At 41.3% G+C, this 26,090-nt stretch overlaps 3 protein-coding genes across 8 annotated transcripts in view; 1 reads left to right on the top strand and 2 right to left on the bottom strand.

Annotated features, from left to right (window-relative positions):
* Nucleotides 1-244: 244 nt before the first annotated feature.
* Nucleotides 245-18,209, bottom strand: POLG2 (DNA polymerase gamma 2, accessory subunit). 3 transcript variants are annotated; one of them, XM_065910749.1, is made up of 8 exons: nucleotides 15,426-18,209; nucleotides 10,940-11,066; nucleotides 10,721-10,826; nucleotides 9,743-9,916; nucleotides 8,206-8,346; nucleotides 5,877-5,957; nucleotides 2,213-2,313; nucleotides 245-448 (listed from the first exon to the last, which is right to left on the bottom strand). In XM_065910749.1, the coding sequence occupies exons 1-8, from the start codon at nucleotides 15,985-15,987 to the stop codon at nucleotides 283-285; spliced, it is 1,458 nt and encodes a 485-aa protein (XP_065766821.1). In that variant the 5' UTR covers nucleotides 15,988-18,209; the 3' UTR covers nucleotides 245-282. The 3 variants fall into 3 exon arrangements, with proteins under 3 accessions (XP_065766821.1, XP_065766822.1, XP_065766823.1); XM_065910750.1 differs by lacking the exon at nucleotides 8,206-8,346; XM_065910751.1 differs by lacking the exon at nucleotides 10,940-11,066 and having other exon boundaries at nucleotides 15,551-18,209.
* Nucleotides 18,210-18,361: 152 nt separating this feature from the next.
* On the bottom strand, nucleotides 18,362-24,766 carry DDX5 (DEAD-box helicase 5). The gene is made up of 13 exons (XM_065910752.1): nucleotides 24,546-24,766; nucleotides 23,197-23,362; nucleotides 22,914-23,010; nucleotides 22,696-22,829; nucleotides 22,510-22,575; nucleotides 22,129-22,270; nucleotides 21,885-22,045; nucleotides 21,618-21,790; nucleotides 21,213-21,323; nucleotides 20,894-20,955; nucleotides 20,745-20,804; nucleotides 19,265-19,489; nucleotides 18,362-19,068 (listed from the first exon to the last, which is right to left on the bottom strand). The coding sequence occupies exons 1-13, from the start codon at nucleotides 24,587-24,589 to the stop codon at nucleotides 18,665-18,667; spliced, it is 1,845 nt and encodes a 614-aa protein (XP_065766824.1). The 5' UTR covers nucleotides 24,590-24,766; the 3' UTR covers nucleotides 18,362-18,664.
* A 546-nt stretch (nucleotides 24,767-25,312) lies between these two features.
* Nucleotides 25,313-26,090, top strand: part of CEP95 (centrosomal protein 95) — a 35,994-nt gene continuing 35,216 nt past the window's right edge. For all 4 annotated transcript variants that reach the window (XM_065911134.1, XM_065911133.1, XM_065911132.1 and 1 more), the window contains exon 1: nucleotides 25,313-25,653. In XM_065911134.1, the coding sequence (XP_065767206.1) occupies nucleotides 25,635-25,653 (19 nt within the window). In that variant the 5' untranslated portion in view covers nucleotides 25,313-25,634. The remainder of the gene's footprint in view (nucleotides 25,654-26,090) is intronic.

Below are 26,090 nucleotides of genomic sequence, written 5' to 3'. Positions count from 1 at the left end.
CCCTAACTACTGTAGAGGAAAAAATTATACCAGCTCTGGACAGTTGAACCCCTCGATTGTTTGTTATCAGAAAAACAAACCCCAATTTGCTTAATCTAGTATAGCAGTATTTTTCTTACAGTTGAAAATATTCCTGATACCATGAAATACATCAAGAAGTAGTAAAAACAATGAAAAAACAAAGACATCCACTTTTTAAGTGCAAAAGGGTTCAACAACAACAAAGTTAAATGACACAACCAACTTAGGAAAGGTGAATATTTATTATACAAATATTGAAATCTATACATTCTTAGCTGATGATATATATTTAGTTAGAAAGTCTTTTACTTTGGATATATGCATCATTTCCTTCATTGTGGTGTCTCTACTTCTCAAATGTATTAATCCATTCTCCAAAGTAGCTTCAGTAATCAACACTGTGAAGAGGATACTCATTTCATCATATCTAAGAAAAAAAAGTAGTTAACCAAAACATATGAGCACAAATATAAACTGGAAATTCACTACATTACCAGCATTAATTAATCTGGAATCGTCACTTTTCAGAGTCACAAAACTCAAAGGCAGTGCTTGAGAGCTAAACCCAAAAACAGTTTTCTCAGGTTTCTGAATCATTTTCAAAGTAAAATCTTCAGAAAATTTCTGACTTATTGTAATAGCTTGGAAGCCATAAAAGAAAATAAAACATAAGAAATAAATAGTCATTAAAAAAAAAAAGAAGAAAGAAATATTGGCATCTCAACACATCATTTGGTATGATATTATGTATGAACCTAAGAATCCAAGAAAATTATTTTAGACCCAACTCTCTTACATGACTACTTAAGATCCAGTGCACAACAAATGATACCAAAACCCATGTTTAATATATAACTTAGTATGCTAACTTACAGTTTCTAGTTTAGCAATAACTGAATACATTCCACACTAGCCTTCTTTTTGCTTACCCAGTCACACACTAGGTCATTAATATTTCTCTTCTTTGTAGGACTCCACCAGAAATTATCTGATTTATCTACTTACTTGTCTATTGTCTACTCTAGCCCACTATAATGTAAGCATCACAAGAACAGGGAACTTTGCTCTCTTGCTTGTTGCTGTATCAAAGTGCATAAAATATAGTAGGTGCTTAATATATACCTGGATGCACATATTCTGGGACAAAGAAAATAAATATCCTCAGACATAAAGCCTTTGCTATGTAAAGAACAAATGTAACTTGATAGTGTCCTTAAGACTCAAAGGGTAAGATTTTAGATCTGAGAACACTGGAAGGTTCAAGTACTGCTACTTCATTTTATGTATGATATAACCATCAGTTCTTCTATCTATAGAAACCTGTTTTACTTCTGATATCACCTGAAAGGTATATTTAACAAGTTACTAGAGAACTGAGGAGCAAGACACTAAGTTTCACAACTTATCACCTAAAAGATATGTATTTGTCACAAAAAGCTAAAAAAATAACAAAATAAGCCCAAAGTAAGGGGAATGAACTGTTTTATTGAAAAATAGAAGTCAGTGGAAATAGCAAAGCTAAGACTAGAGACAGGGAGATCGATTAGGAGATTAGTTCAATAATTCAGCCAAGAGATACTAGTAACCTTAACTTGAGTAGGGGCAATGAAGACAGGGAGATGTGGATGTGAGTCACATTTAGGAGGAAGACAAAGAGTCAGGGATGGACTGGGCCCGGAGAGTAAGAAGAGGGATGCGTGAAGGACAATATCCAGGTTTCAGTCTTAAGTAATCAGGTAAACAGAGGCACGGATCAACTGAGAAAACCAGTTCTCTGTTCTCTGGAATGAAATTACCTTCCACTCAGCCTGAGAATGAACCGTAAGAACCAGCAAGAAAAAGGCACTCCACTCAGGTTCCCACAGTCCTCATTCAACAACTGCATCTATTAGGAGTAATTCCATTTCTGATAAACTGAAAACCTCAGGGACACATAGTCCTCCTTCATGGTAGGAGTCTTGAAGGTTCAGGCAGCACATGGTTAAATATACCTGATGAGTACTGTTTCCTGCTGTAGGAATTAACTAAGGGTATGTGGTTCTGTAAACAGAACAGTTAGGAATAATTTTAAATTACATTATATATATATATTCAGAAGAGGTTTGTTACTCATAAAGTAAAGAAACATCAGATAATCAAAAACTCTGAATAAATACAATTTTTTTTTAGCAACCAAAAAGATAATTCTCACTTTGAATAAAGTTGTTCCAGTGAAGACTGCACGGTTTCCAAATAACCAGGCCACACAGAAATTCCATTCTCTAGTAATTCATTAAATAGCCCTTGACAAACCTGAGGAAAAATACAAAAACTGTGAATATGAAACAGAGAAAAGTAGCTAGAAGTATTACCCTAATTTTATGAAACCACCAACCATCTTTTTCAATCTTTAAAATGGGCATAAATCCCTTTAATTACACAATATTGTTGTACTTATAAACTGTATATTTCTTAAGAACTTAAACACTGCAAAGCGTGTTAGTTGTTTAGCCGTGTCTGACTCTTTGAGACAGCATGGACCATGGCTGGCCAGGCTTCTCTGTCTATGGAGTTCCCTAGGCAAGAATACTGGAGGGAGTGCCCATTCCCTTCCCCAGGATCTTCCCAACCCAGGGATCGAACCCAGGTCTCCTGCATTGCAGGTAGACTCTTTACAGTCTGAGCCATGAATACTAAATGTAAATCTCCGAGATTTTTATATTAAATAAAAGAATTTTTATTATTATCATCACTCAAAACACAAAAGCAATACAGATTCTATCAGAAAAAAAGCAGTTAAGTCCATAGGGTTATGTTAACTCATCTGAGACTTGAAGACTGAAGATAAGAGACATCAAAGAAAAGTAAGAAGCCAGAAAAGTATGAAGAAAACCAGGAAAGTGGTATTCCTGAAACCAACTAAAGAAAATGTTTCAGGAACAGAGAATGATTGATTAGCATCAGTGGAATGCTGGAGACAAAAGTCTGATGGAAAATACAGAAATAATAATGAGTATATGATAGTTTACTGTTTTCTTAAAAATAGTGATGCAAAAAAAAAAAAAAAGAAAGAAAGAAAGAAAAATTTAAAATGCTCGTAACAATCCAGAACTAAAACCCCTAAAGCAAGATTTTCCTCACTGGTGCTGCTGACACAGGACGTTTACCAGTATCCCTGGCTTTCATCAGATGCCTGGAGCACTCTTCCTCACCTTGTGACAACCGAAACTGTCCCCAAACTTTACCTAAATGTTCCTGGTGGGGAGGGGAGGGTAATGGTGAGTGGAAGGGTCACGTGAGAGCATGTGCTTGCGCTAGCATCAGTAACACCTGGAGGGCTTGCAAAACACAGATGGCTCAGCCTCACCCCAGAGTTTCTGATTCAGCAGGTTTGGCAAGAATTTGCATTTCTAGCAAGCTCCCAGGGAAAGACCAGAGCAAAGTGGGTGTTAAGGTACATAGTATTTTGGGGACAAATGAAAATATAGATATTAATAAATCTTAGAAAGTAACAGGAAAAAGGCTAATATGAATTTTAGTAAGTTAGTGGTTGCCAGCAGAAAATGACCTCTTCCTAACAGAAGGTGGAAAAGGAAAGAAAAAGCTTTCAGCATGATTAAGCCCAGGTGCAGACATGGGGAAATGAGAGTCCTCACGCCACAGACGAGTCCACAAACAGGCACAGCCAGTTTGGAAAGCAATCTAACTGATATAGTGAAATCAAGGCTACATGTTCATTTTATCCCAGAATCTGATCCCTGTAAAAATAACGCACAAAACCTCTTCCATAGTCCAGAAAGTTACAGGCATGAGGATTCTCTCTGTCATAAAGCTGAGGAAAAAAATTAAAAACAGAACACGATACTATTCGTTTGGTAAAACACCCGAGGCACAAAGTAATACTATTATTCTTAAAAACAAAACAGAAAAGGGCCTGCAATGGTAATAATGAAAATCTAAGAGGCAGAGTTCTTCTTTGCCCTTCAAGCAAAAAAAAAAAAAAAAAGAAAAATTCCCTAAGAACTCAGTACCTTCTGGGGTGTTTGGGAAGTCTTCCTCAATCCTGGGGACAAATGTGGAAACCAAGCCATTCTCTTTCCCTTTCCCTGAGGTCATTATCACCACCTTTCCAGACCCTCCCCAAGAGCTCAAGAAAGCCCATTAATCTTTCAAGAGTCCTCACTCAGTCCTGGATGGTCTGAGTCACCCAGACAGAAATGACTGCTGAAGGGGCCCTGGCTTTTTTAAATATTTAATTTGACCAGATATATTAGAAAAATAAAATAAGATTGCAAATCTAGAGCTTGTGCTGATACTAACAAGTATCAAAATGTTAAGTTGGCCAATAAACATATGAAAAGATGCTTAACATCGTTCGGTATTAGGGAAATGCAAATCGAAACTACAATGAGATATCACCTCAAGCCGGCCAGAATGGCCATATTCAAAAAGATCTACAAACAATAAAGGCTGGAGAGGACAGGGAGAAAAGGCAACCCTCATGTACTGTTGCTGAGACTGTAAACCGATACAGCCACTATGTAGAACAGTATGGAGATTCCTTATAAAACTACCATATGACCCAGCAGTCCCACTACTGGGGGTATACCCTGAGAAAACCACAATTCAAAGACACATGTAACTCAATGTTCATTGCAGCACTATTTACAAAAGCTAGGGCATGGAAGCAACCTAGATGTCCACCGACAGATGAATGGATGGAGAAGATGTGGTACATATACACAATGGAATACTATTCAGCCATAAAAAGGAATGGATTTGAGTCAGTTCTAGTGAGGTGGATGAACCTAGAGCCGGTAACACAGAGTGAAGTCAGAAAAACAAATATTGTGTATTAATGCATATATATGGAATCTAGGAAAATAGCACTGATGAACCTATTTGCAGGGAAGGAACGGAGATGCAGATACAGAGAACAGACTTGTGGACACAGTGAGGGAAGGCAAGAGTAGGACCAACTGAGAAAGTAGCACTGACATATATGATGCTGAGCTGAGCTGAGTCGCTCAGTCGTGTCTGACCCTTTGAGACCCCGTGGACTGTAGCCCGCCAGGCTCCTCCGTCCACAGGAGTTCTCCAGGCAAGAATACTGGAGTGGGTTGCCATGCCCTCCTCCAGGGATCTCACCAACTCAGGGATCGAACCCAGGTCTCCCGCATTGCAGGTAAATTCTTTACCATCTGAGTCACCAGGGAAGCCCAAGAATACTAGAGTGGGTAGCCTATCTCTTCTCCAGGGGATCTTCCCAACCCAGAAATCGAACCAGGGTCTCTTGTATTATAGGTGGAGTCTTTACCAGCCGAGCTACCAGGGAAGCCCATATATAATACTATCCTGGGTAAAATAGCTAGCTAGCGGGAAGCTGCTATATACCACAAGAGCCCAACCTGGGGCTCTGTGATGGTCTAGAGGGGGATGGGAAAGTGGAGTGAGGTTCAAGAGCAGGGGGCTATGCATATAATTATGGCTGCTTCGAGCTGTTGTATGGCAGAATCCAACACAACACTGTAAAGCAATTATCCTCCAATTTTTAAAAAAAGTGTTAAAAAGAGAAGAGGTAAGAAATTATTCACTAGACTTCTGTACAAATATTTTGATCACCAAAATTATGCATACTCATTAAAAAATGCAATTATGACTAAGCATGACATTAACAGCAAAATCCACGCAAGTGTATTCAGTTTCTTTAGTATGCTATATTTCAAATTGCATTAATTAATCACAGTATTTAGCCACAGTTCATTTAGTTTAAAATAAAATTTAATGAATAAAATAAAACTTAGATGGCAAACTACTCACTTACTTGGAATAAAGGTTATAGTTGAAATCAAGACATTAAAGCTTATTTAACCCACCTGTCTTAGTTCCACTGTTGGGCCTCGTCCCACATCCAAAGCAACTTTAATAGGGGTCAAACAAGGGTGAAGTTTAAGCACCTAAAACAATTTAAAGAGCAGGGATAAAAAGGACAAGCACTAATAAACATGAAGTTTCTTAAACAGTTGAAATTTTCTGTGTGAAAATGGAAGCCTGCTGAGGTCATAAAAAGTCATGTAAAGATGCATCAGTTATCTGCATTCAGATGCCATAGATTTCTCCACTTAGGCATTAAGCAGAAATACATTCACTTGATATTCTCCTCTCTTCTGACAACTCTATTTTCCCTCAGTCAAAATGCACTTTCCTGGAATCACTGCCTTCACTACCCAGCCTGTGCCATGTGCCTTATCACCTGCACTTTCTCCTGCCAAAACCCATCACTCTACGCATTCATTGAGCCATTCAACACTTGGCTCGAGAAACAGTTCTAGGTAGTGGGGACAAAAATCCCTGTCCCTCACAATGGGGAGAAGATAACAAAATAAGAAAGTAATATATTTGAAGGTAGGAAAGGAAAAGAAAGTGAAGTCACTCAGTCGTATCCGACTCTTTGTGACCCCAGGGACTGTAGCCCACCAGGCTCCTCTGTCCATGGGATTTTCCAGGCGAGTGTACTGGAGTGGGCTGCCATTTCCTTCTCCAGGGGATCTTCCCGACCCAGGTATCGAACCTGGGTCTCTCGCATGCAGGCAGACACTTTACCATCTGAGCTACCAGGGAGACTCTATATTTGAAGGTAGTAAGTGCTTGAAAAAAAAAAAGAAAGAAAGAAGATATGTGTTGGCAAGGGGTGGGCTAGGGGAGGGCTGTTTGCAATTTTAAACAAGGTGATAAGACAAAGTTTCCTCTCTGAGGTGACATTTGAGCAAAGACTTGAAAGTGGACTGAGGGGCAAGACTTGTGTGTTTGGAGGAAGAGCACTCAGACCAAGGGAAGAACTAATGACATGGCTCTGGGGACACCTGGCATGTTCTAGAAACAACAATGATGTCTGCGTTGCTCGAGCAGACTGAGTAACGTAGAGACGAGTTGGAGGTCAAAAAGAAAAACGCTTTGTAAAACATTTTAAGGGGTTTGAGCTTTTCCCCTGAGTAAGAAGAGGAGCTTACTGGAGGGTTTAAAGCAGCAGAGCTGAGTAACATGTACCGTTCAAATGGGCCACCTGGTGCAGAGAGGTGGGGATGAAGGTGGCTTAGATCAGAATTCAAGCAGGGGAGGTGGTAAGAAAAGGTCAGATTCAGGATATATGTTGGAGACAGAGTCAAAGAGGTTTTGCTGATGGTTTGGAAGTGGGGTATAAGAGAAAGAAGGGATATCCCTTGTTTGTTTGTCACACATGCCCCATAAATCCCAACTCCCAGAAGGGCCACATCAGACTAATGAACACTGCATAATAAATCACTAACTGTGCAGAGTGGCGCTACAAGCTCGTGGTGTCTGACACCAGGTGAGCGCTCAACATGTTAAAACTTTTGATTTGGAGCAGCTCCCTGTCACAGTTGACCGGAACAGGACTATTCTAAACTCTTGCCACTTAAACCTCTACTCCTCCACATTTTAAGCTAACAATCTTGCTTCTGAATTCCCCAAGAAAACAAAGGATGTGAGTAAAGCTTCCTTCAAGGGCCAAACAGTCCCGGCTGCCTATTTATACTATTGTTTTTCCTCCCTGCTGTTTAAAGTAACCCTTTCAAGACAACCCCCTCCCCAACATGTATTCTTGATTTTGTCTTAATCCTTCTTGTTTCTTCTAAAATTTTGCTCCATTTGGCATTTCATTTCTCTCCTACAACTGCAACCCCTCCTGTCTCTCTTGATTTTGAGCCCGTAAGAATGCTAAAACTGCACATCCTAAAATAAGTCGTTCCCTTGACCCAGACCCATGGCTTGCTCCTGTGATCCAGTGACCAGCCACTTGGGGTCAGACCAGAAGCTGAGAGGTCAACACCACAAGTTTGGCTGGTCTGTCTTACTCCTATTTAACATTCTGCTTCTGATGTAAGTGGAAGGCATCAGTGAAAAGGCTCAGGGGCTGAGAGTCAGAGAGAGCTGTCTAGCTGCCTAAGATCAAACAGAAACGCCTTTGGGGTTACCCAGTAGGGATTCCTGGCTCTAATTCTGCAAGAACCTGCTTATTATTCCTGTGGCCACATTCTCTAAGAAACCTGAAAAATATTTCAAATACTTGGCACTAAAAAAATAATTATTCAGAGTTTATGTTAGAAACCAAGTACGCTAACATAAAAAAGAGGGGAGAAATCTGTATTTTTAACTTCCCAAGGCTGTCTCTTAATATCAAAGTACCTTTCTATGAAGATCTTTCTTTCTTGTAAAGGAGTTCTCTGTTAGCTGGAAAGAATCATAGAGGTAGGCCAGCATGCCTCGGTCTAGATCTCCATTTATAGATAAAACAGAAGGAACCACGTTTTTCCGCCCGTCTCGGCCCTCAATAGAAAAGTACAACAAAAATAAAGCATTATTCAGCAGAATAATACCTCCTAAAATCATATTTTAGAGTTACAGAATCAGAATACAAACTGATCAATCAATCTAGACAGAATGATGAAAAAAATTTAAAAGCTATCATTTTGGCAACCCTCACAGTAATCACTGATTTGGGCAAGAACGATGCTCTAACACCAGCAGGTCAAAATTTGGTGAGAAACAGGTTATTTTTACATAAATTATCTGCCCACAAAAGACTTATTAATTACTTGTCAATGAATAACCTCAAAATACTTATCAGCTTTACAATGGAGAAACCTGGCAGCATCATCTTAATCAAGTGATAAAAGTTACTATCGCCAGTAACAAACTGCTATCACATGCCTCCCGACATGATACCCTGAGGAGAGGGTGGCACCATTGCTGTGGCATGCCTAGCAAAAAAACACATGAAGGAAACTTCAACCAGGGGACGTTCTACAGAGCAACTGGCCTGTACTCTTCAAAAATGTCAAGGTCATGAAAGACAAGGAAAGGCAAAAGAAATTGTTCATCTGAAGGGGACTAAGAACACATGATCGGAGAAGGCAATGGCACCCCACTCCAGTACTCTTGTCTGGAAAATCCCATGGACGGAGGAGCCTGGTAGACTGCAGTCCATGGCGTCGGGAAGAGTTGGACACGACTGAGCGACTTCACTTTCACTTTTCACTTTCATGCATTGGAGAAGGAAATGGCAACCCACTCCAGTGTTCTTGCCTGGAGAATCCCAGGGACAGCGGAGCCTGGTGGGCTGCCATCTATGGGGTCGCACAGAGTTGGACCCGGCTGAAGCGACTTAGCAGCAGTAGCAGCAGCAAGAACACATGACAACTACTTGAAATACAAGATCCTAGATTGAATCCTGGGCCTATAAAGGGCAGACTGGAATAACTGGTCACATTGGAAGGGTTCTGTGGAATGGCAGTAATAGCAGATTACTGTTACTTTCCTGATCATAATGACTGCACGGTAGTTATACAAGTGAGTCCTTGTAATACTTGAGAAATGTATACTAACGTATTAAGAAGTGTTGGGCCAGCCACCATGCCTACAGTTAATTCTCAAATGGTTCAGAAATGATCACAGGGTAGTCCAGTGGTTAGGAATCTGCCTTCTAATGCAGGGGACCAGGGTTCGACCCCTGTCTGGGGACTAAGATGCCACACACCGTGGGGCAACTAAGTCTGTGCACCACAACTAAGACCTGTCACAGCCGAAAATTAACAAATAAGATTAAAAAAAATAATAAAATGTACAAGTCAGCGTTTTTTTTTTTTTACAAAGTACATCTTAAAAATGTTCATGGTGAGAGAATCTGGGTAAAGGAGACACAGGAGCACAAGGGAAAACATACGTGCAATTGAGCCACACTTCCAGGATACGTGTGTAAAAGTTCATGATCTCCTAGATTCCACAGCGTTTCTATTGGCTCCTTTCCCCAGGGAAAATTGTAGTAAAGTTTGTTTCCTTTTCGGCCTGCTTCATCCTGACAATCTCCACTGCTGAAGTTAGATGGACTCACAGCAAACTGGAAAGGAAAGTTTGTCTTATTAACTTGTTAAAATAAACATTAAAAGTAAAGTTGCCTACAGCAACTGAATGAAATGGGTCAAGTTCCATATAAGAACTGTTAAGTTTAATTAAATATGAGTGTATATACTGCTAAAAATACTGTTTTTTAATCTGAAAGAATTACAGAGAATAACTGTGGATGCCATCTAGCCTTTCTGTGGTCAATTAAAAAGAAGGGAAGGAACCATGAACTTAGATACAGAAAAAAGTATCACATACCATTCTCATCCTTCATAAACAGTCTGAGTATTTGTGATCATTTCATTTAGTTTAGGTGAGTATTTGGAGATTCTGAGAGTTAGAGTAATAAGACAACGGCAAGACAAAAATGCTTACTTCAGCTTTTCTCTCTTAGGCTTACATTGAAACCTGACTGTGAATTACAGGTCCATTTGACTAATATGGAGAGTTCTTGGAGGTTGGGAGGAAAAGCTAAAACTATAAGAGTGGGCAAGGATCAAACTCTATACCAGTCAGGAATGCCAGGTAAGAGAATTTGAGCTTTATTTTGTTCAAGTCTTACCAACAAAAATTTCTGACCGAAATATCAACAAATACTTTACCAAAGTAACTTTGTCTCACAGAATAATGAAAATCACTACAAAGAGTTTTTTCACATGTACTTGTTAATTTTTATAGCTGTCTCATAAGTATAACATAGCTACATCAAATAAAATTTCATTTATTATAGAGAAGTATTACTTCTTACTTAGACAATTTGTCTATTCATTATTAAATTAAAGGTTAATTATTGTAGTACCTTTCTCCACCATAGGAGTCGATGACGTAACCAGAAATCAAGCCACTGGCTTGCAGTTCTTGCTGAAGTAAACCATACCAGAGAAGCTTCAGTCTTTTCACCGACTCTTTGGATATCAGAAATATAAGATAATCATTTATTTGAAAATCATATAATCTATCCCAAAGTGAAAGTGACTGTTTAAACACAAGGCCAAGTTATTTGCCATTTTCTGTGTACCTTTTAACACCATCAGGTGTCTGCTTAGTATCAGAAACAGGGTGAAAACACACTCCAATCTGAGCAAGGCCAAATGGTAGCCTCTTGTTTATCAGATCCAGGTAACTAACATAGTGCTCCAAGGCACCTGTTAAAAAATAAATTAATCATTGTATAAACCCAACCATTTCGGTCAATTTATAGACAAATTAATAATATAATGCTAACACAGCAGTAAGTATAGTAACATGGAGCTAAAGTAAATCTTAGTTGATTACCACTTAATTTCAAGTAGTGCTCTCCAACTTTTTAGTTTGAAGATTTTCAAATCTACAAGAAAGTTGAAAGAATAGTACAATAAACATCTGTAAATCCTTCACCTAGATTCACCAACTGCAAACATTTTGCCACATTTCTTTTTCTTGTTCACCACAAAACATTTCAGCAGGCACCTCCTAAAATTAAAAATATTCACGGTACACCTTTATCACACCATTAATCATGTCATGATTTCATCTAACATATGATCAATATTCTATTTTCTGTCACCCCAAATGCCATTTATTACTGTCTTTTTCTCCCTAATTAAGGTTAATGCTCTGCATTTTGATTAGATTTCTTAAATCACTCTAAATCTAGACTATTTCTCTGACTTCTCCAACTTTGCTTTTAATAACAATGACTTTTGATTTGAGTACAGGCCAGTCACAGATTAATCTCAAATTAGACTTGTCTGAATGTTCCCTTATGATTTAATTTGGGTTAATCATTTTTAGCAGTAATTCTACATAGTTGATATGCTATGTCTTATGGAATCCTAATAGGAGGAACCTAGTATCAAATGACCCCATTTCTAATGAAACCAGATTTAGATTAACTAGATAAGACAGTGAATATCCATTCCCCACTATCTTCCCCAAAAATCTTCCACCCAATCTTTTAGAATTCACTGATGACCCCTGCTTGAATTATTACATCAAGGATTACAAAGGTAGTTTTTCTATTCTAGCATTCCTTCTATACTTATTGCACAGCTCCTATTAAAACAAACTCTCTTCAACTCCTCTTTCTACCAAGAGCCTTAATTACTAATTTTTACATTAACTGTGGATTAGATTTTTATTTAATGTGTTCTCATCCATTACCATCAATACTTATTTTAATATTCAATTTGTCCCAAACTTAGCCAGTGGGAATCTCCTTCAAGCCAGCATCTATGTCCTTTTAACATAAACCCACTCCTGCTCCTTGGAAGGAAAGCTATGACATACCTAGACAGTGAATTAAAAAGCAAAGACATCACTTTGCCAATAAAGTTCTGTATAGTATAGTCAAAGCTATGGTTTTTCCAGTAGTCATATATACATGTCAGAGTTGGACCATAAAGGTTGAGTGCCAAAGAATTGATGCTTTTGGATTGTGGTGCTGGAGAAGACTCTTGAGAGCCCCTTGGACTGCAAGGAGATCAAAGCAGTCAATCCTAAAGGAAATCAACCCTAAATATTCATTGGAAGGACTGATGCTGAAGCTCTAATACTTTGGCCACATGATGGAAAGAGCCAACTCAATAAAAAAGACCCTGATGCTGGAAAAGAAAAAGGGGATGGTGAGATAGTGGAATGGCATCACTGACTCAATGGACATGAATCTGAGCAAATTCTGGGAGACAGAGAAGGACAGGGAAGCCTGGTGCACTGCAGTCCATGGGGTTGCAAAGAGTCGTACACAACTTAGCGACTGAACAACACCACTTAGTTTTCTAGTAATTTTTTGCTTTCTAGCACCATAAACTGTCCCAAAGTCACCTTATATTGTCCCTGCCCCAGACCTGGAATGAGCCATTTCTCCAAGTGCTGGTTCCTTTTAGAAACGTGATTCTAGGTGTGCTCATTGCTATTGTCATTGTTTCCAGGCCTTTTAAATGAAGAAAGCCAGGAAACATGTATTTTTAAAATAAGTTCATACTGATAGTCAATTCAAATTTAATATTACAAAGTTTATCCTTATCTGCTTTGTATCTTTTTTCTTACAGTGAAAATCTTGGTTCCTAATATATCTATCCATGGGTCTATTTGCTCAGAGTTGGACACAACTGAGCAGGCATGCACAAAATATATGTAAAATAGTTGCAGTACTATAATTCCAACATTTCTACTTAGAATAAATCAAAGTTCAAGATTTCTTACACTTAGATTATATCCCACTAAACGATAACACTGTGTTCAACAGTTACTTGAGATTTCCACTTCCTGTAATAACTGGCAAGCTTGTTGACAAGAAAAGCTTGGCCAAGAAACTTTTAAAAATGACACGAGAGCTATCAAGACAATAAGGACTGAGGGTCCAATATCTGGAAAAAAAGTAACAGCAGAGAGGTGAATGCAACATTTAGTGTTGCTTTTCCAATCTGAAGTAGCAGAGCTGAGAAGCTGAAACACTGACATTGTATGGGGCTGGTAAGTATAAAAATTGTAGTCCAAAGGTCATAAGAAAGAGAGGCCCTGGCAACACCCCAGCCTTTCACTAGGGACACCTAAAGGGTTGCCTTCCAGGGGTAAAGTGAAAACGAAGCTGTCAATGAACTTTCCGGATAAATATGCCCTAACTGCCTGCCCAAAGCAAAAGTAATCCCCACCTGCTAGCCCACAGATAGAAGAAAACATCACCCAGAGCCTCAATTTCTCTCTATAATTAACACACAAATTACTTAGAAAATCAAGAGAAAAGTCCAAATGAACAAAAGTCCAGAGTAACACAGATACTAGAAACAGACATAACTGAGTTATCAGACCAGACTTTAAAATGTGATCAATGTGTTCAAGAAAGTTGTTAACAAGATGGGGGAAGTCTAACATATGTGTAATTAATCACAGGACAGAAAAGAATAGGGCAGGAGCGCTCTTTGGAGATATAATGACTGAGAATTTGAAAAAACCATTCATACTTAGATCAATTCAGTTCAGTCCCTCAGTCGCATCCGACTCTTTGTGACCTCATGGACTGCAGCACGCCAGGCCTCCCTGTCCATCACCAACTCCCGCAGTTTACTCAAACTCATGTCCATTGAGTCGGTGATGCCATCCAACCATCTTATCCTCTGTCGTCCCATTCTCCTCTCTCCTTCAATCTTTCCCAGCATCAGGGTCTTTTCAAATGAGTCAGCTCTTCGCATCAGGTGGCCAAAGTATTCATACACAGAGGCTACCACAATAGTTCAGACATGAAATAAAGAAGGCAAGGGCATGGGGCATAGAAAGAAATGGCAAACTGATACTTGAAAGCTAGAAGCACTAAACAACCAAAAGATTAGGCAAGTGCATGGATTTAAGTTTCTTAAAGGAAAGAGAATGTCTGGCTCATCAATAAATACTTTGATGAATCTAAGACAGCTACGTTTCATTTTCTCATGGGAAAGAAAAAATTGATTTGTTTTGGGACATGATAATGAAAAGTGATTTAACTTCCCCAAAGTAAAACCATCATGAATAATTAAAGTAGTTCAAATCAAAATTGTCACATTTACTCAACAGTTTGTTTGCCTTATTTTATTAAGGAAATCTTTAAAAGGTTATAATATAGGTACTAATTTTCAGAGACCATGGACATTGGTTATTTCAAATTACTTCCTAGTACCACTTAATAAAAAAAAAAAATGGCAAGGATAACATGTTGCAAAGATGAGATGCTGTGGCAGCCAAGTCTGTCCTATTAAAAAAAAAATCTGATCCCCTCCCCCCCCCCCCGCCCCGGATCTCTACTAATCAGGTACTATTTAACTTTAAAGGTATACCATGCCCTACTAAGTTCTGTGTATTCACTAAAGAATCACTTAAAAAACTTGATCAGTCCGATTATTCTGCCAATTCAAAAATTACCTTAACGGCTCTTCAAACAACAGATTATGCAGATAAGTTTTCGTAAGAAAAACTAAGGGAGGGCATTTTCTTGTTACTCTGGAAAAACAAGCTCTTTTTTAAAAAAAATTTGGCTATGAGGCATATGGGATCTTAGTTCCCTGACCCGGGATCAAAGCCACACCCTTGCACTAGAAGCTTGGAGTCTTAACCACTGGACCACCAGGGGAAATCCCAGAAAGAGCTCTTAATAAGTCTTTTGTGTGTTTCTAAACACACAAAAAGAAAGAAAGAAGAGTAACTGTGGAAATACTTGTTAGTATTTTAATAACAAAGAACCAATGATTCAAACACGCGATTTAACTTAGGTCCTAATTCTAGGACTACTCAATTGAACCCCATACTAGGGTTGCCTTGGGAAACTGACAGCTTTACTAGATCCTTGAAGCAGATTCTTTAAGAACCAATAACAATCCCATGAACCAGTTGTCTCCAAGGTAGCAAGACTGTCAATAAACCCAACTACGTCAAGAAGACAGATTCAGGTAATTTCCTTTCCACGTGACTAAAGGGCCAGTTGCAATTCGTGAAATCGAGCGAGATTGCCTTTCCACCCCGACACCTATTTTGAAGCATGAAATCGTGAAGCATACCGTGAAGAAGGTTCTCCCGTAGTTTCCCAGAAGTGTTTAGTAAGTTCTCAAGAAATGCTACTAGCTGTTCCTTACTCAGCTCTTTGTCTTGCAAGATTTCGCGCAGCGTTTCTGCAGAAACTAACCTGAAGCCATTGTCCACGGGCAGCGAAGGACCTGGCTCACGATGGAGGGCGTCTACCGGGAAGACCTGCTCCCTGAACACCACCACCGAGGACCACCATTCGGCCGCCAGGTTCTTCCGCAACTCTATGCCCAAGGGGCCAAGGCCGGGGTGGCATCCGTTTAGAAGAGAATCTCGGCTAAGCTGCTGCTTGGCGCCACTGAGGAAACGTCTCTTCTGACAGATCTCTACCAGCTCCTCACTCCCCTCACCACCAGACTCGGGGGCTTCTCTCAGCTCGTTTCGGGGTAGCTCCGCTTGCGACCTCACGGGCCCTCCGAAGGAGCCGGTCCTTTCCGACAACTGCTCCGGCTGCCTCCCATCTACTTGACCCCGAAACCCAGACAAGAGGCACCGGCAGACTCTCTGGCAGGCTCTGATGGCTGGAGCAGAGCGCATCGCCCTCGGGCGTTAAAGAGCAGTTTCCTAGTAACTAGCAGATCCCCAAAAACCGCCACAACAGTGCGAGCCCGGGGGTCCAACTGCGCAGGTGCGACGGAAGTGAGCGTGAGCTGGAAACGGCCCCTCCCACGGAAGTACGTCACTGCATTCCGGCCTCCGCCACCGCATCCCTTTCGTCCAGGCGAATACAGGATTCCTTTTTCCTCAAGGTCTAGATCCTTCAGACTGCTGTTCTTTTAATCCGTCCTCAGCACCGAAAGATCACTGTTATCTGCTTTTTACTATCCCGCTGTTGCCAGTAGAATCAGCTTTACTTTATTTGCTTTTGCCAAAATACCTCTTAGGTGTTCTGCAAATTTCCGTTTAAACACCTTCTCATTTAAATGGTAATTTGCATTCTCAACGTAGTGTTACCGAAAACATTTAAGGTTGTAGTCGTAAATGTTGAGACCCAGGCCTCTCGTGCGTCTCTACTAAAAATGCTGTCACCATCCTCCCTGCCCTCTCCTGGATGGAAGCCCTTGACCACTTATACCCATCACCTGGAAACATTTAAAAACTGACAGTGGCCCAGTATTGTTAAAAACTCCCCAGGTTAATGTGCAGGCACTGGACAACCAAGCACTGATGTACACTTAGGTTGTTCTACAGAGGGCCCTTCTTAAGGCCCTTCCAGAACATACTTGTGACTTCACATTTCCGTTTAAAAAATACGACCCCTTAAAAAACTGCCCAAATAGTGGGAAAGTGGTACAGCCCAGATGAAAGAAAACGGTCGATTTCAAAAAGCATGACAGTCCTACTTCCGACTTTGCTATAAATGGCTAAGACGACTAACCCAAGTTAAAGAACAAACTACTGTATTCTACTAGAATACCAGGAAAAGGCAGTTTATGAAGAGTACAGTCTAGCAAATGAGTTGAGAACACAGGAACAGTGAAAATTCATCACGTTAACCTGTAACAGGTTCAGAAAACTGTTCCATACAAGAACATGTCTGTTAAGAAGTCAGTGAAACAGTATATATGAAAACCAATTATATTTTAACAGCAAAGTTGGGCAATATTAACATGTGTTTTCCACTCCCAGAAAACACACACGAGGCCTACAACGCAAATAAATAAAAGAGAGAATGGGGAGAAAAATCACATTTATTAAGACAACCACAGGCTGGACACAACACACATGCTAAAAATTGGACTGTCTTTTAAAACTTACTTCAAAGGTAAATAGTTTGTTTTCCACAGCCTCACAATCATTCCCGTGTTTACAAATTAAAAGGCCCACGTTAGACATTAAACAGTAGTATGTAATAAATACTCCAACATACCCCCAAAAGCTCCTTTTAAGAGTCATAATGAATGACTTATCATGCTATTGAAAACTATTACTAGAGGGTCAATCAGTTTTCAGTGTCAGTCCTAAAAATACCATTCCTTGTCTTGTCCCTGGATAACTCGTCTTTTACATTTTAGAGGTAAGGCATGAACACCAATTAAAGCCTCAATAACTAATTTAAATGAAGTCTCATAAAAACCTATCGTTTCCTTGCAAACATGAGAAGACATTCAAGTCAAGTATTAAGGTTGGTCAGACAGTTAAACCTAGAGCTACCCACCAGATCTTTTTAGCAATAAACCCACGTTGACCCTAACAAAAGGACCTGTATCATAGTCACTGTGCTTTGGGTAATGTGGCTTCCTCTAGCTTAACCATTATATTTGAGGATTTCTTTCATCCTATTTAACATTTTGCAGTCCTCCAGAGCTCCCTGAATTATTGGACATTCATGACTCCTAGTTTGACTAGTTAAAAGCCCCAGGAGGGCTGTGAAGATGAGCCTTTCTGTACTACACCTGGCACGAGAACACAGAAAATAAATTCAATCTTAGCTTGTGGCCAACCATCTTTTAAGGGGTGTAGTCTATCAGCCTCAGTAATTAATAATATAGCCAGGAGATCAAAAAGTTATTTGAAGACTTTTTCCAAATTAAGAATTTGCAAAAGGAACAGTCCTCCAGGTTCTCACTAAGCAGTCTAAGTTAAGGGTGGGGCTATACACCTGTTTCCTGTTTTTAGTATCTCCTTTCACCATTCTAAGACTATTTAAATGACTCACCTGATTTGGGGAGGCACCAAAAGAAAGCCTTTATGCAATTTAGCCTATAACTGCTAATCAATCTAAATCAATTGCATTTTAATCCTTGCAATAGGAATAGATCACCAAAAAGGGCCTTCTGATCTCCCCACTTCCCAAAATGAAATTATAGAAAGGAGCAATTTTAGTTTTATGATTAAAAAAACAAAAGACCATCTAAGCAAAGTTTTACATGACATTATATATGTAAAATAAAGTACCATTTCCACTTAATCAGTCTTCAAATATTTTTTATTGGAAGGCCATGCATTGCCTTCATTTATTGTATTTCAAATCACTGTACATTTACTTTTTGTGAAAACACTGCCTGCATTTTCTAGTACAAAAAAAACCTAAAAATTGTTTCAGGAATGTAGAGAAATATCCAACTTAAATAGCGAAAAAGTGCACCATAATTACTGCTGCACTGCAGTCATTTCTGCATTTCCCATGTTTCTTAAATAACTATCTTGTCTGATAACACACAATATAAAGAGCAATTATGAAAAACAGACATTTACATATACTTCTAAAGTCTTACTGAGAATATCCTGTTGGCATCGGATAACCAATCATAGGCGCGGCTGCAGTAGCAGGATATGCATATGCCTGTTGGTTCATACCATTGTGCATATTTGGAACGTTACTTCCATACTGCTGAGTGCTATCATAACCGTTCTGGTAAGTCCCTGTTGGATTACCAGTCCTAAAACTGGTCTGTATACCAGCAGACACAAAATTACTTCCAAAGCTCCCATTGGTGTAATTCGCAGCACTGTAAACACCATTCTGAGTTTTTGCCCCAAAATCTCTCTTAAGCAGACTAGAGTAACCGCGGTCATAATTTTCCCTGTCTCTAAATGTATTAAATCCACCCCTTTTGCCCGCAGAGTATCTGTCCCGCCGGTCATCCTTCATGCCTCCTCTACCCCTGGAACGACCTGTCAAGAAAAAAATTGCCAAACTTATTTCCATGGAACCAATCATTACTAACACAGAAAAGAATGTGGTAGCTCTATTTGAGAAGTATTTTCTCAACTTCTTTCTGCACTCACCCACCAATCCCATCTAAATGGATTTGTCAACTATCATGTGACCCCACACCCACCAATACTTCTTACCAAAGGTTGGTCTTACCTGAACCTCTGTCTTCGACCAACTGAAGCAACTTAGGATTAATTGCTTGATTAGCTTCACGAAGCACAGAGATAAGGTCGCTCACTTGCTTTATGTTATTAGGTGTAAAGAAAGTGTATGCTGTGCCTGTTTTGGTACTGCGAGCAGTTCTTCCAATTCGATGAATATAATCCTCTGAGGAGTTAGGGTAGTCATAATTGATGACAAATTTCACATCTTCCACATCTGTAAGGTGTTGCAGTGTGGCAAAATAGCAATGTACAGGGTTTTGCACACCACAACAGCCAGACCAAAAATAAAAAGTTAGACAATTGTATTCCCAAGAAGGTATGGGCTGCAAAAAATACAGTTAAAATGGTTATCCATTCCCTGTAGGAATACCATTGAGTTTGAGAGGAGGGGAAGAAAAAAAAAAACAAAAAGCACACGTCATCTGTATACCTTATTACCCACCCAATGATGGAGCGTGTCAAAAGGACGTGTGTATTTCCTAACAGTCCCAAATTATCAAGTCCCCTTACAGATCATCAAGTGACATCTGAATGCTTCTGCGCAGTAGGGCCACTTAAAAGTTCACAGCAACCTCCTCGTGTGCTTTCATTTTGAGGACCTTTCAACAAAAATGTACATGGTCCTTTGTGTTACACACTTATCAGAAGTTCAAAATTCTGGCCACACTGCTTGTCTTGCCAAGACCTTACAACCGCAGCTGCAAGAAAAACATACCTGTCCCCCAAAAGTTGTTTTTATGCACTGTGTCTCGTCTAGGCAAGCGCTTCCAAGAAGCCAGGATTCACTTGAGAATGTGTCTCTCTCTGGCAGGTCTCGACATGACGACTACTGTGTAGGTGAGGGAGGAACTTTCAAAGCACTGCTTTTTTTCCCACTGACTATGTGTGAGAAGTTGCTCCTGCTCTAGATCTTATGTGCCAGTACTCACCAATTTGTAAAAGGCTTTTAGTACCTTTTAAAGCTGCTCTCTCCATTTCAAACTTGAACAAAAATTTCATTGAACATTGAAGTTTGGAAATATTTCTTCGACATTTCAGCAAACTCACTGAAACTCAAAGACCCACAGATCACAGTAAACAGTTTGAAACAATGCTGTACCATGGCAGTCATGCAAAGCATGGGACAGAAGAAATACCACGGCAGTGAACTGTGAGGATAACTTCCATTTTTTTCCCCCGGAGAGAACAGTTTACGGGGCAGAGGTGGTATGTTCTGCCTTTTGAAGATTACTGGCACACTTTCAGCTTTTCACCTCTCTAATCGACTGGAAGCAGCCAGCCGATCACTAGTCCTCCATCCCCCTCGAGTCCTCCGATTGTCATGCCTAGGCCTTGCCACAAAGACTGCACCTTTATATGAAAAAAACTTAGAAAAAATGCAGAGGTTAAAGAAAGCAATAAACTTTCTTTAAAAAAATTATATGGGTATCTTCTGGGAAACCAAGCCATGAATGCGAGTTTGTACTAACCTAGCCCTCTGGAGGCCACATCTGTAGCAATCAGAATAGGAGCCTTTCCATGTTTGAATTCTGCAAAAGAAGGCACATATACCGCCATCAGTATGAACGGTATTCCAAGTGTATGGGGTGGGCATGGGACCCCGCACTTAAATACTTACCATTTAGAACCCAGTCACGTTCCTGTTGACTCTTGTCACCATGGATACCCATGGCAGGCCACCTAAAGTAAAGAAAAGTTATATTAAGAGACTGGCATTTAAAACCTTGTAGATTTTAACCGTCTGCTTTAACCATTTTGGTCACAAACCCTTTTAACTCCACCTGAAACAAGGTATACACAGTCTTTCCCATACATGTATACTACCAGATAATTTCCATCTTTGAAACTCAGATCTATCAACCCTGATTAAACTTTGCCCCTTCTCCTGAACTCAGCTCTAATAAATATCTGCTTTAGTGGAGGACAACCACACATACCCATCTCTCCTCATTTTTCTAGTGAGTTCATCACATCTTCTTTTGGTTTCAACAAAAACAATGGTTTTATTCTCCTTTTCACTCATGATCTCTTCCATTAGACGAATAAGCCTTGAAAGAAAAAATATTCTGAATTTTTTAAAAAGTTCATGGTTAAAGAGCGAAACACCAACTTTTACTCACAGGGCTACAAGTTAAAAAGAAAACACCTGCTTAACCTTTTAAACTGTTTACCCTTTATCCTTAAACCATAAAACAATACTCTTTCTGTTAAGGAAGCAAAACAATTTTCAGCATGACAGATTTCAAATTAGCATTTAGATTCCACCCAATGGAAAGTCACTTTTGAGATAACTTGTGAAACAGTGACTCAACTTGTAAAATTGTTTTGAGTCAGTCACTTACTTTTCATCCTTTTCTACGTCATGACACACATCCACAATCTGAAGAATGTTGTGATTTGCACTGAGTTCTAGTGCACCAATGTTTATATGGATATAATCTTTCAGGAAATCTTCAGCAAGCTGTCTTACTTCTTTTGGCCAAGTAGCACTCCACATTAGGGTTTGCCTATCAGGCTAAAGATTTTTAGATTAAAAAAAAAGAAAAGGCGTTGTAAGCACAAATTTACAGCTTAGCTTGAAGACATGACAACATTTAAAGGGCACTCACTCTGATCTGGTCCACAATCTTCCTTATTTGGGGTTCAAATCCCATATCAAGCATTCTATCTGCTTCATCAAGGACAAGGTAGGTGGTTCTTCTTAGATTGGTTTTCCCACATTCTAAAAAGTCTATCAGTCTTCCAGGTGTTGCAATACAGATTTCCACACCTTCAATTAAACACAAATGTTACCATGACATCCAGAACTTTTCTGCATAATCAGTGACAAATAAAACCTTTTTTCTTACATACCTCTCTCCAAATCACGTATTTGTGGTCCCTTGGGAGCACCGCCATAAATGCAAGTAGACTTCAAGCGACATGCTCTACAGTATTCAGCAGCTACTTGCTGTACCTGTTGGGCCAGTTCCCGAGTAGGTGCCAGCACCAAGCACTAAAAAAAGAGAAAGTGGAACACCTTTAGTAGAGTCCTGAATTCTAGTTTTAAAGTGCTAATTTACTATTGCTACACTGGCAGATGATTTACATTGTCAATACCCAAAGCAGCTTTGTCCCTTCCTACACTGAAAACCATAACTCTATATATAAAACCACCACAAATTTTCTTTTGCTGTGTAGTCTACAAATCTCTATACTTTTAACCAAGTTAAAAGAATACACATGTACACTTACAATAGGCCCATCACCTCTCTCTAGGAATGGCTGATGATTGATGTGGACAATGGCAGGCAGCAAATACTAAACAAGGGAAAAGAAAACAAAAGAAGTCATGTTAAATATTAAAAACACTTCTGGTTTAATTCCCAACCCATTTTCTTTAGAACCTGTCACATAACTCAAAAGGTCCCCTAAACTTACAGACAAAGTCTTTCCAGATCCAGTTTGTGCTACCCCAACCATATCCAATCCACTTAGAGCAACTGGCCATCCCTGAGCTTGAATAGCTGTGGGTTCAGTGAAGTTCTGCCTTGCAATCACATCCATGACATTTGCTGTAATATTAAAACTTAAGTAAACATCAACAATGCCAAGAGAAAAGAATTTTTTTTAAAAAGGTGGGGAAAACTAGTACTTACCAGGGAAGTTTGCCTCATAAAAATTCAGGACTGGCTTTGGGCAGTTATGACCTCTAACTGTAATTTCCTTGCTTCTTCTGTACGTCTCTACCTCTTGCTACAAAACAAATTATAAAAATTCAGTTATATCTCATGAGGACTCCCACTAACTAAACACACGACCAATACACCCCTAAAATAATCATTATCTACATTAACACTCGTTTTAAGTTTCTAAGACATTTCTAGTCTAACTTAAAAGTCACTGAATTACAGCCTCAAGAATCCACATCAAATTACTCACTGCTGTACGCCTAGCCAAATCGGGGTGTTCTTGATAAAAATTCTTCTCAAATTTGGGCAGCTCATCAAGATTCCACTTCTTTTTAACCAGTTTCTCTCCAGGGTTTCCAAACTTCTTTCCAGATAAGGGCCCTGCCCTACTTCCTCCAAATCGAGGAGCACCAAACCTAAAATTAAAGATAAAAAAAAAAAAATCACATTTTTAAACATGTACAGACTTACTTTTTACCATTCCTGCGCACATGCTAAAAATCAATGAAAGACTCTGGAGGTGGAAGTGCTGTCCTCAGTGATGGTCATTCTTTTAAAAGCCAGAGTTAATACCACATCTCCCTCATTTCCCGTTATACGAAGTACACACCACTGAAAACAAATCAACAGCCCGGGATTTACTGGGTCAGAAACTGGTTGGCCAAGCTCTAGAAGTTCAGATACAAGGACAGACAACAGCCGGTGGCTACTACTCTTTCCCACGAGCAAAAAATTAAATGACTAAAAAAGCCAATAAAGGAGCTCAACACCGATGTTACTTAGTAACTGTCCTGAACCAAAGAGCTCTAGTTTTAATATGTAGCGAAACAACACAGGCAGTGAGAGCAGAACACGGAGGGTGGTCTCGGGGACAGTTAGGCAAGCCAATCGAGTTGGGGGATCCCTCAAAACGGCTTCCTACCAAGGTAGCAAAATTATATAACGAAAAGAAAACGAGGAGGAGGAGCCGGAGACTACCGGGGGAGGAGTCCCGGCCCGGGCGGAGTCCTCCGGGCGGCGTTCCCGCTGGGGCGGCGCTTCCCCCTTTGTCTCGCATTTCTCTCTGCGCCACATTTTCTCGACGCTGCCATTTTGAGCTCCTCCGCCGGGCGGGGTAACAAAGGCGCCGCCGCCATGTCCGCCGCCGGCATTTTGTACCCACGGCTCGGCCACATGGCCGACTCCCGCGGCGCCGGCCACCCTCCAACCCTCGCCGCATTAACGGCTTCGGAGGAGGCCCCCTCGTCACCCACAGAATCCCCAGATTCCGTAAAACTCCTGTAAGCGTACACCTAATTGCAGCGACTTCACCTCGAAGCGCTTTCCTCCCCTCGAGAAATGTGCTCGAAATTCTCCTAACAGTTGCCAAATCATCAAGGCCCCGATACCCCCTTTCCCAAACAAAAAAGAATCTTGAAGGCCGTTAACAAGAAAATTCCAGTTTTGGACAAATATCAAAATGGCGCAAGCCCCTTTCGATGGCGGAGGCCCAAGAATAGTCTTTAGAAACCGAGTTCCCCCCGCCACCCCACCCCCGCAACCCTCATCGGCCTCCCATCCCCCACCCACCGGGCCTGACAGGTCGGTTCCCACACTCACCCTCGATCCCGGCCACGGTCTCGGTCACTCGAATAACCCGACATGGCGTCAATGGTTGCGGTTGGCGGGAAGCGAAGCGGAGAGAATCGGGTGCGACGAGTCGCTGGAGGTGGCTCCGGCGACGGCAAAGCCTTGCGGGGGCGGCAGCGGCGGAGGACCGACGATGACAGAAGCCAACGCTGCCCAACGAGAGACCGGTGGAAATGAATGAGGTGCCGGCCGCGTCCCGGCAGCCGGTTTTATAGCCTGGCCCGCCTCCTCCGCCGCAGAGAATGCTGGGAGCCGCTCTATGACCTAATCACTCCGCCCCTGCGCAGAGGTATTAACGCCTGCCGGCGTTCCGGGATTCGCCATTTTTCTCGCCCCTCCCCCCGGGCCCTTAGCCGGTTTTTCGCCCCTTTCAAGGATGGGACCTGCCCTACCCCCACCTCGCCGTCCCACTGGGGTGCCTCAGCCTGCACTCTCTTGACTTCACCGTTTTCTGGTCTTTCACACTTCAGGGAAACCACTGCGTCCTTTTCCAGGTCTAGCCCAGACAATAAAACGTCCAGCCCCGGTCAACCCACTCGGTCCCCTTGGAGATGTTTACGTCTCCAAAGAGCCTTTACGCCCATTACTAGGGGCAACAGGAAGGCGGAGCCTGCCATTGTCACGTGGCTGCCCCCGCCCACCGAGTGAGCGGGACGCACTACTTCCCCATTTGGCGTCGGCGGAGGAGTACAAGACGAAATAGCTCACCGGAAGTTCCGTGCTAATGCCCCCGGGAAATCTGCCGGGGCTGTTGGGTGACACGGGTTGTCAAGCCCACCCACCCCAGGACCCCTGAGCGCGGTCTGGCTGGTGAAAAATGGTTATCTAGAGCTCGCAAACCGCCACCTCGGCACGTGCTGCCAGAGGAAATGCTCCCGCGGTGACCAATCAGCAGCGAGAAGCCGTTTTAACGTCCCTCCCTCTTCCACCGCACCCCTTCCCTGCACTTTTGTTTGCTTCCCTTCCTGTCAGCGCTGGGTCTGCGCCGTGCGGCCCACTCCGGACGCCGTCCCGTGCGCGCGCCCGGCTAGGAGTCCGGCGGCGACTTGCCTCCGCGACATGGCCGGCTCAGAGGCTGGTGAGTCTCTGCCTGGAGCCCCGTTTGTGTGTGTGCTTAAGTCCCCTTTCAGTCCAAGTCCTGAACGCTCCTCCCCAGCTTATCTGAGGCTTCGGGTGGGTCTGTGTTGCCGGCGGGGCTCGTGAGACAACCCGGTCGTAGTTGGCGGGTTCTCTGGCTGGGACTTCTCAGCCCCGCTCCCTGGCGCATTCGAAGTTGTCGAGCCTGATTTGGGGCGGGGAGACAGGGGCCCTGCGGTGAGGCCGGCAGCACGGGGGCATGTTGGCTGTAAATGATCAGAAAGTGTCTTTCCTTAGCCTCTTATTTTCTAGGGAGTGTGTCCTCTGCTCTTGCATTGCGGGGCCTGAGACTGAGTATTAGCGCTCTAAAAATCTTGTTGTCATCCCAAAACAGAATAGTGGTGGATTTTCCCGCTTCAGTGCTTTCTACTGTTACTG

The sequence above is a fragment of the Muntiacus reevesi genome, chromosome 18 (genome assembly GCF_963930625.1).
Source record: "Muntiacus reevesi chromosome 18, mMunRee1.1, whole genome shotgun sequence".
Classification (NCBI taxonomy): domain Eukaryota; kingdom Metazoa; phylum Chordata; class Mammalia; order Artiodactyla; family Cervidae; genus Muntiacus; species Muntiacus reevesi.
This window is presented reverse-complemented; position numbering and strand designations above follow the sequence as displayed.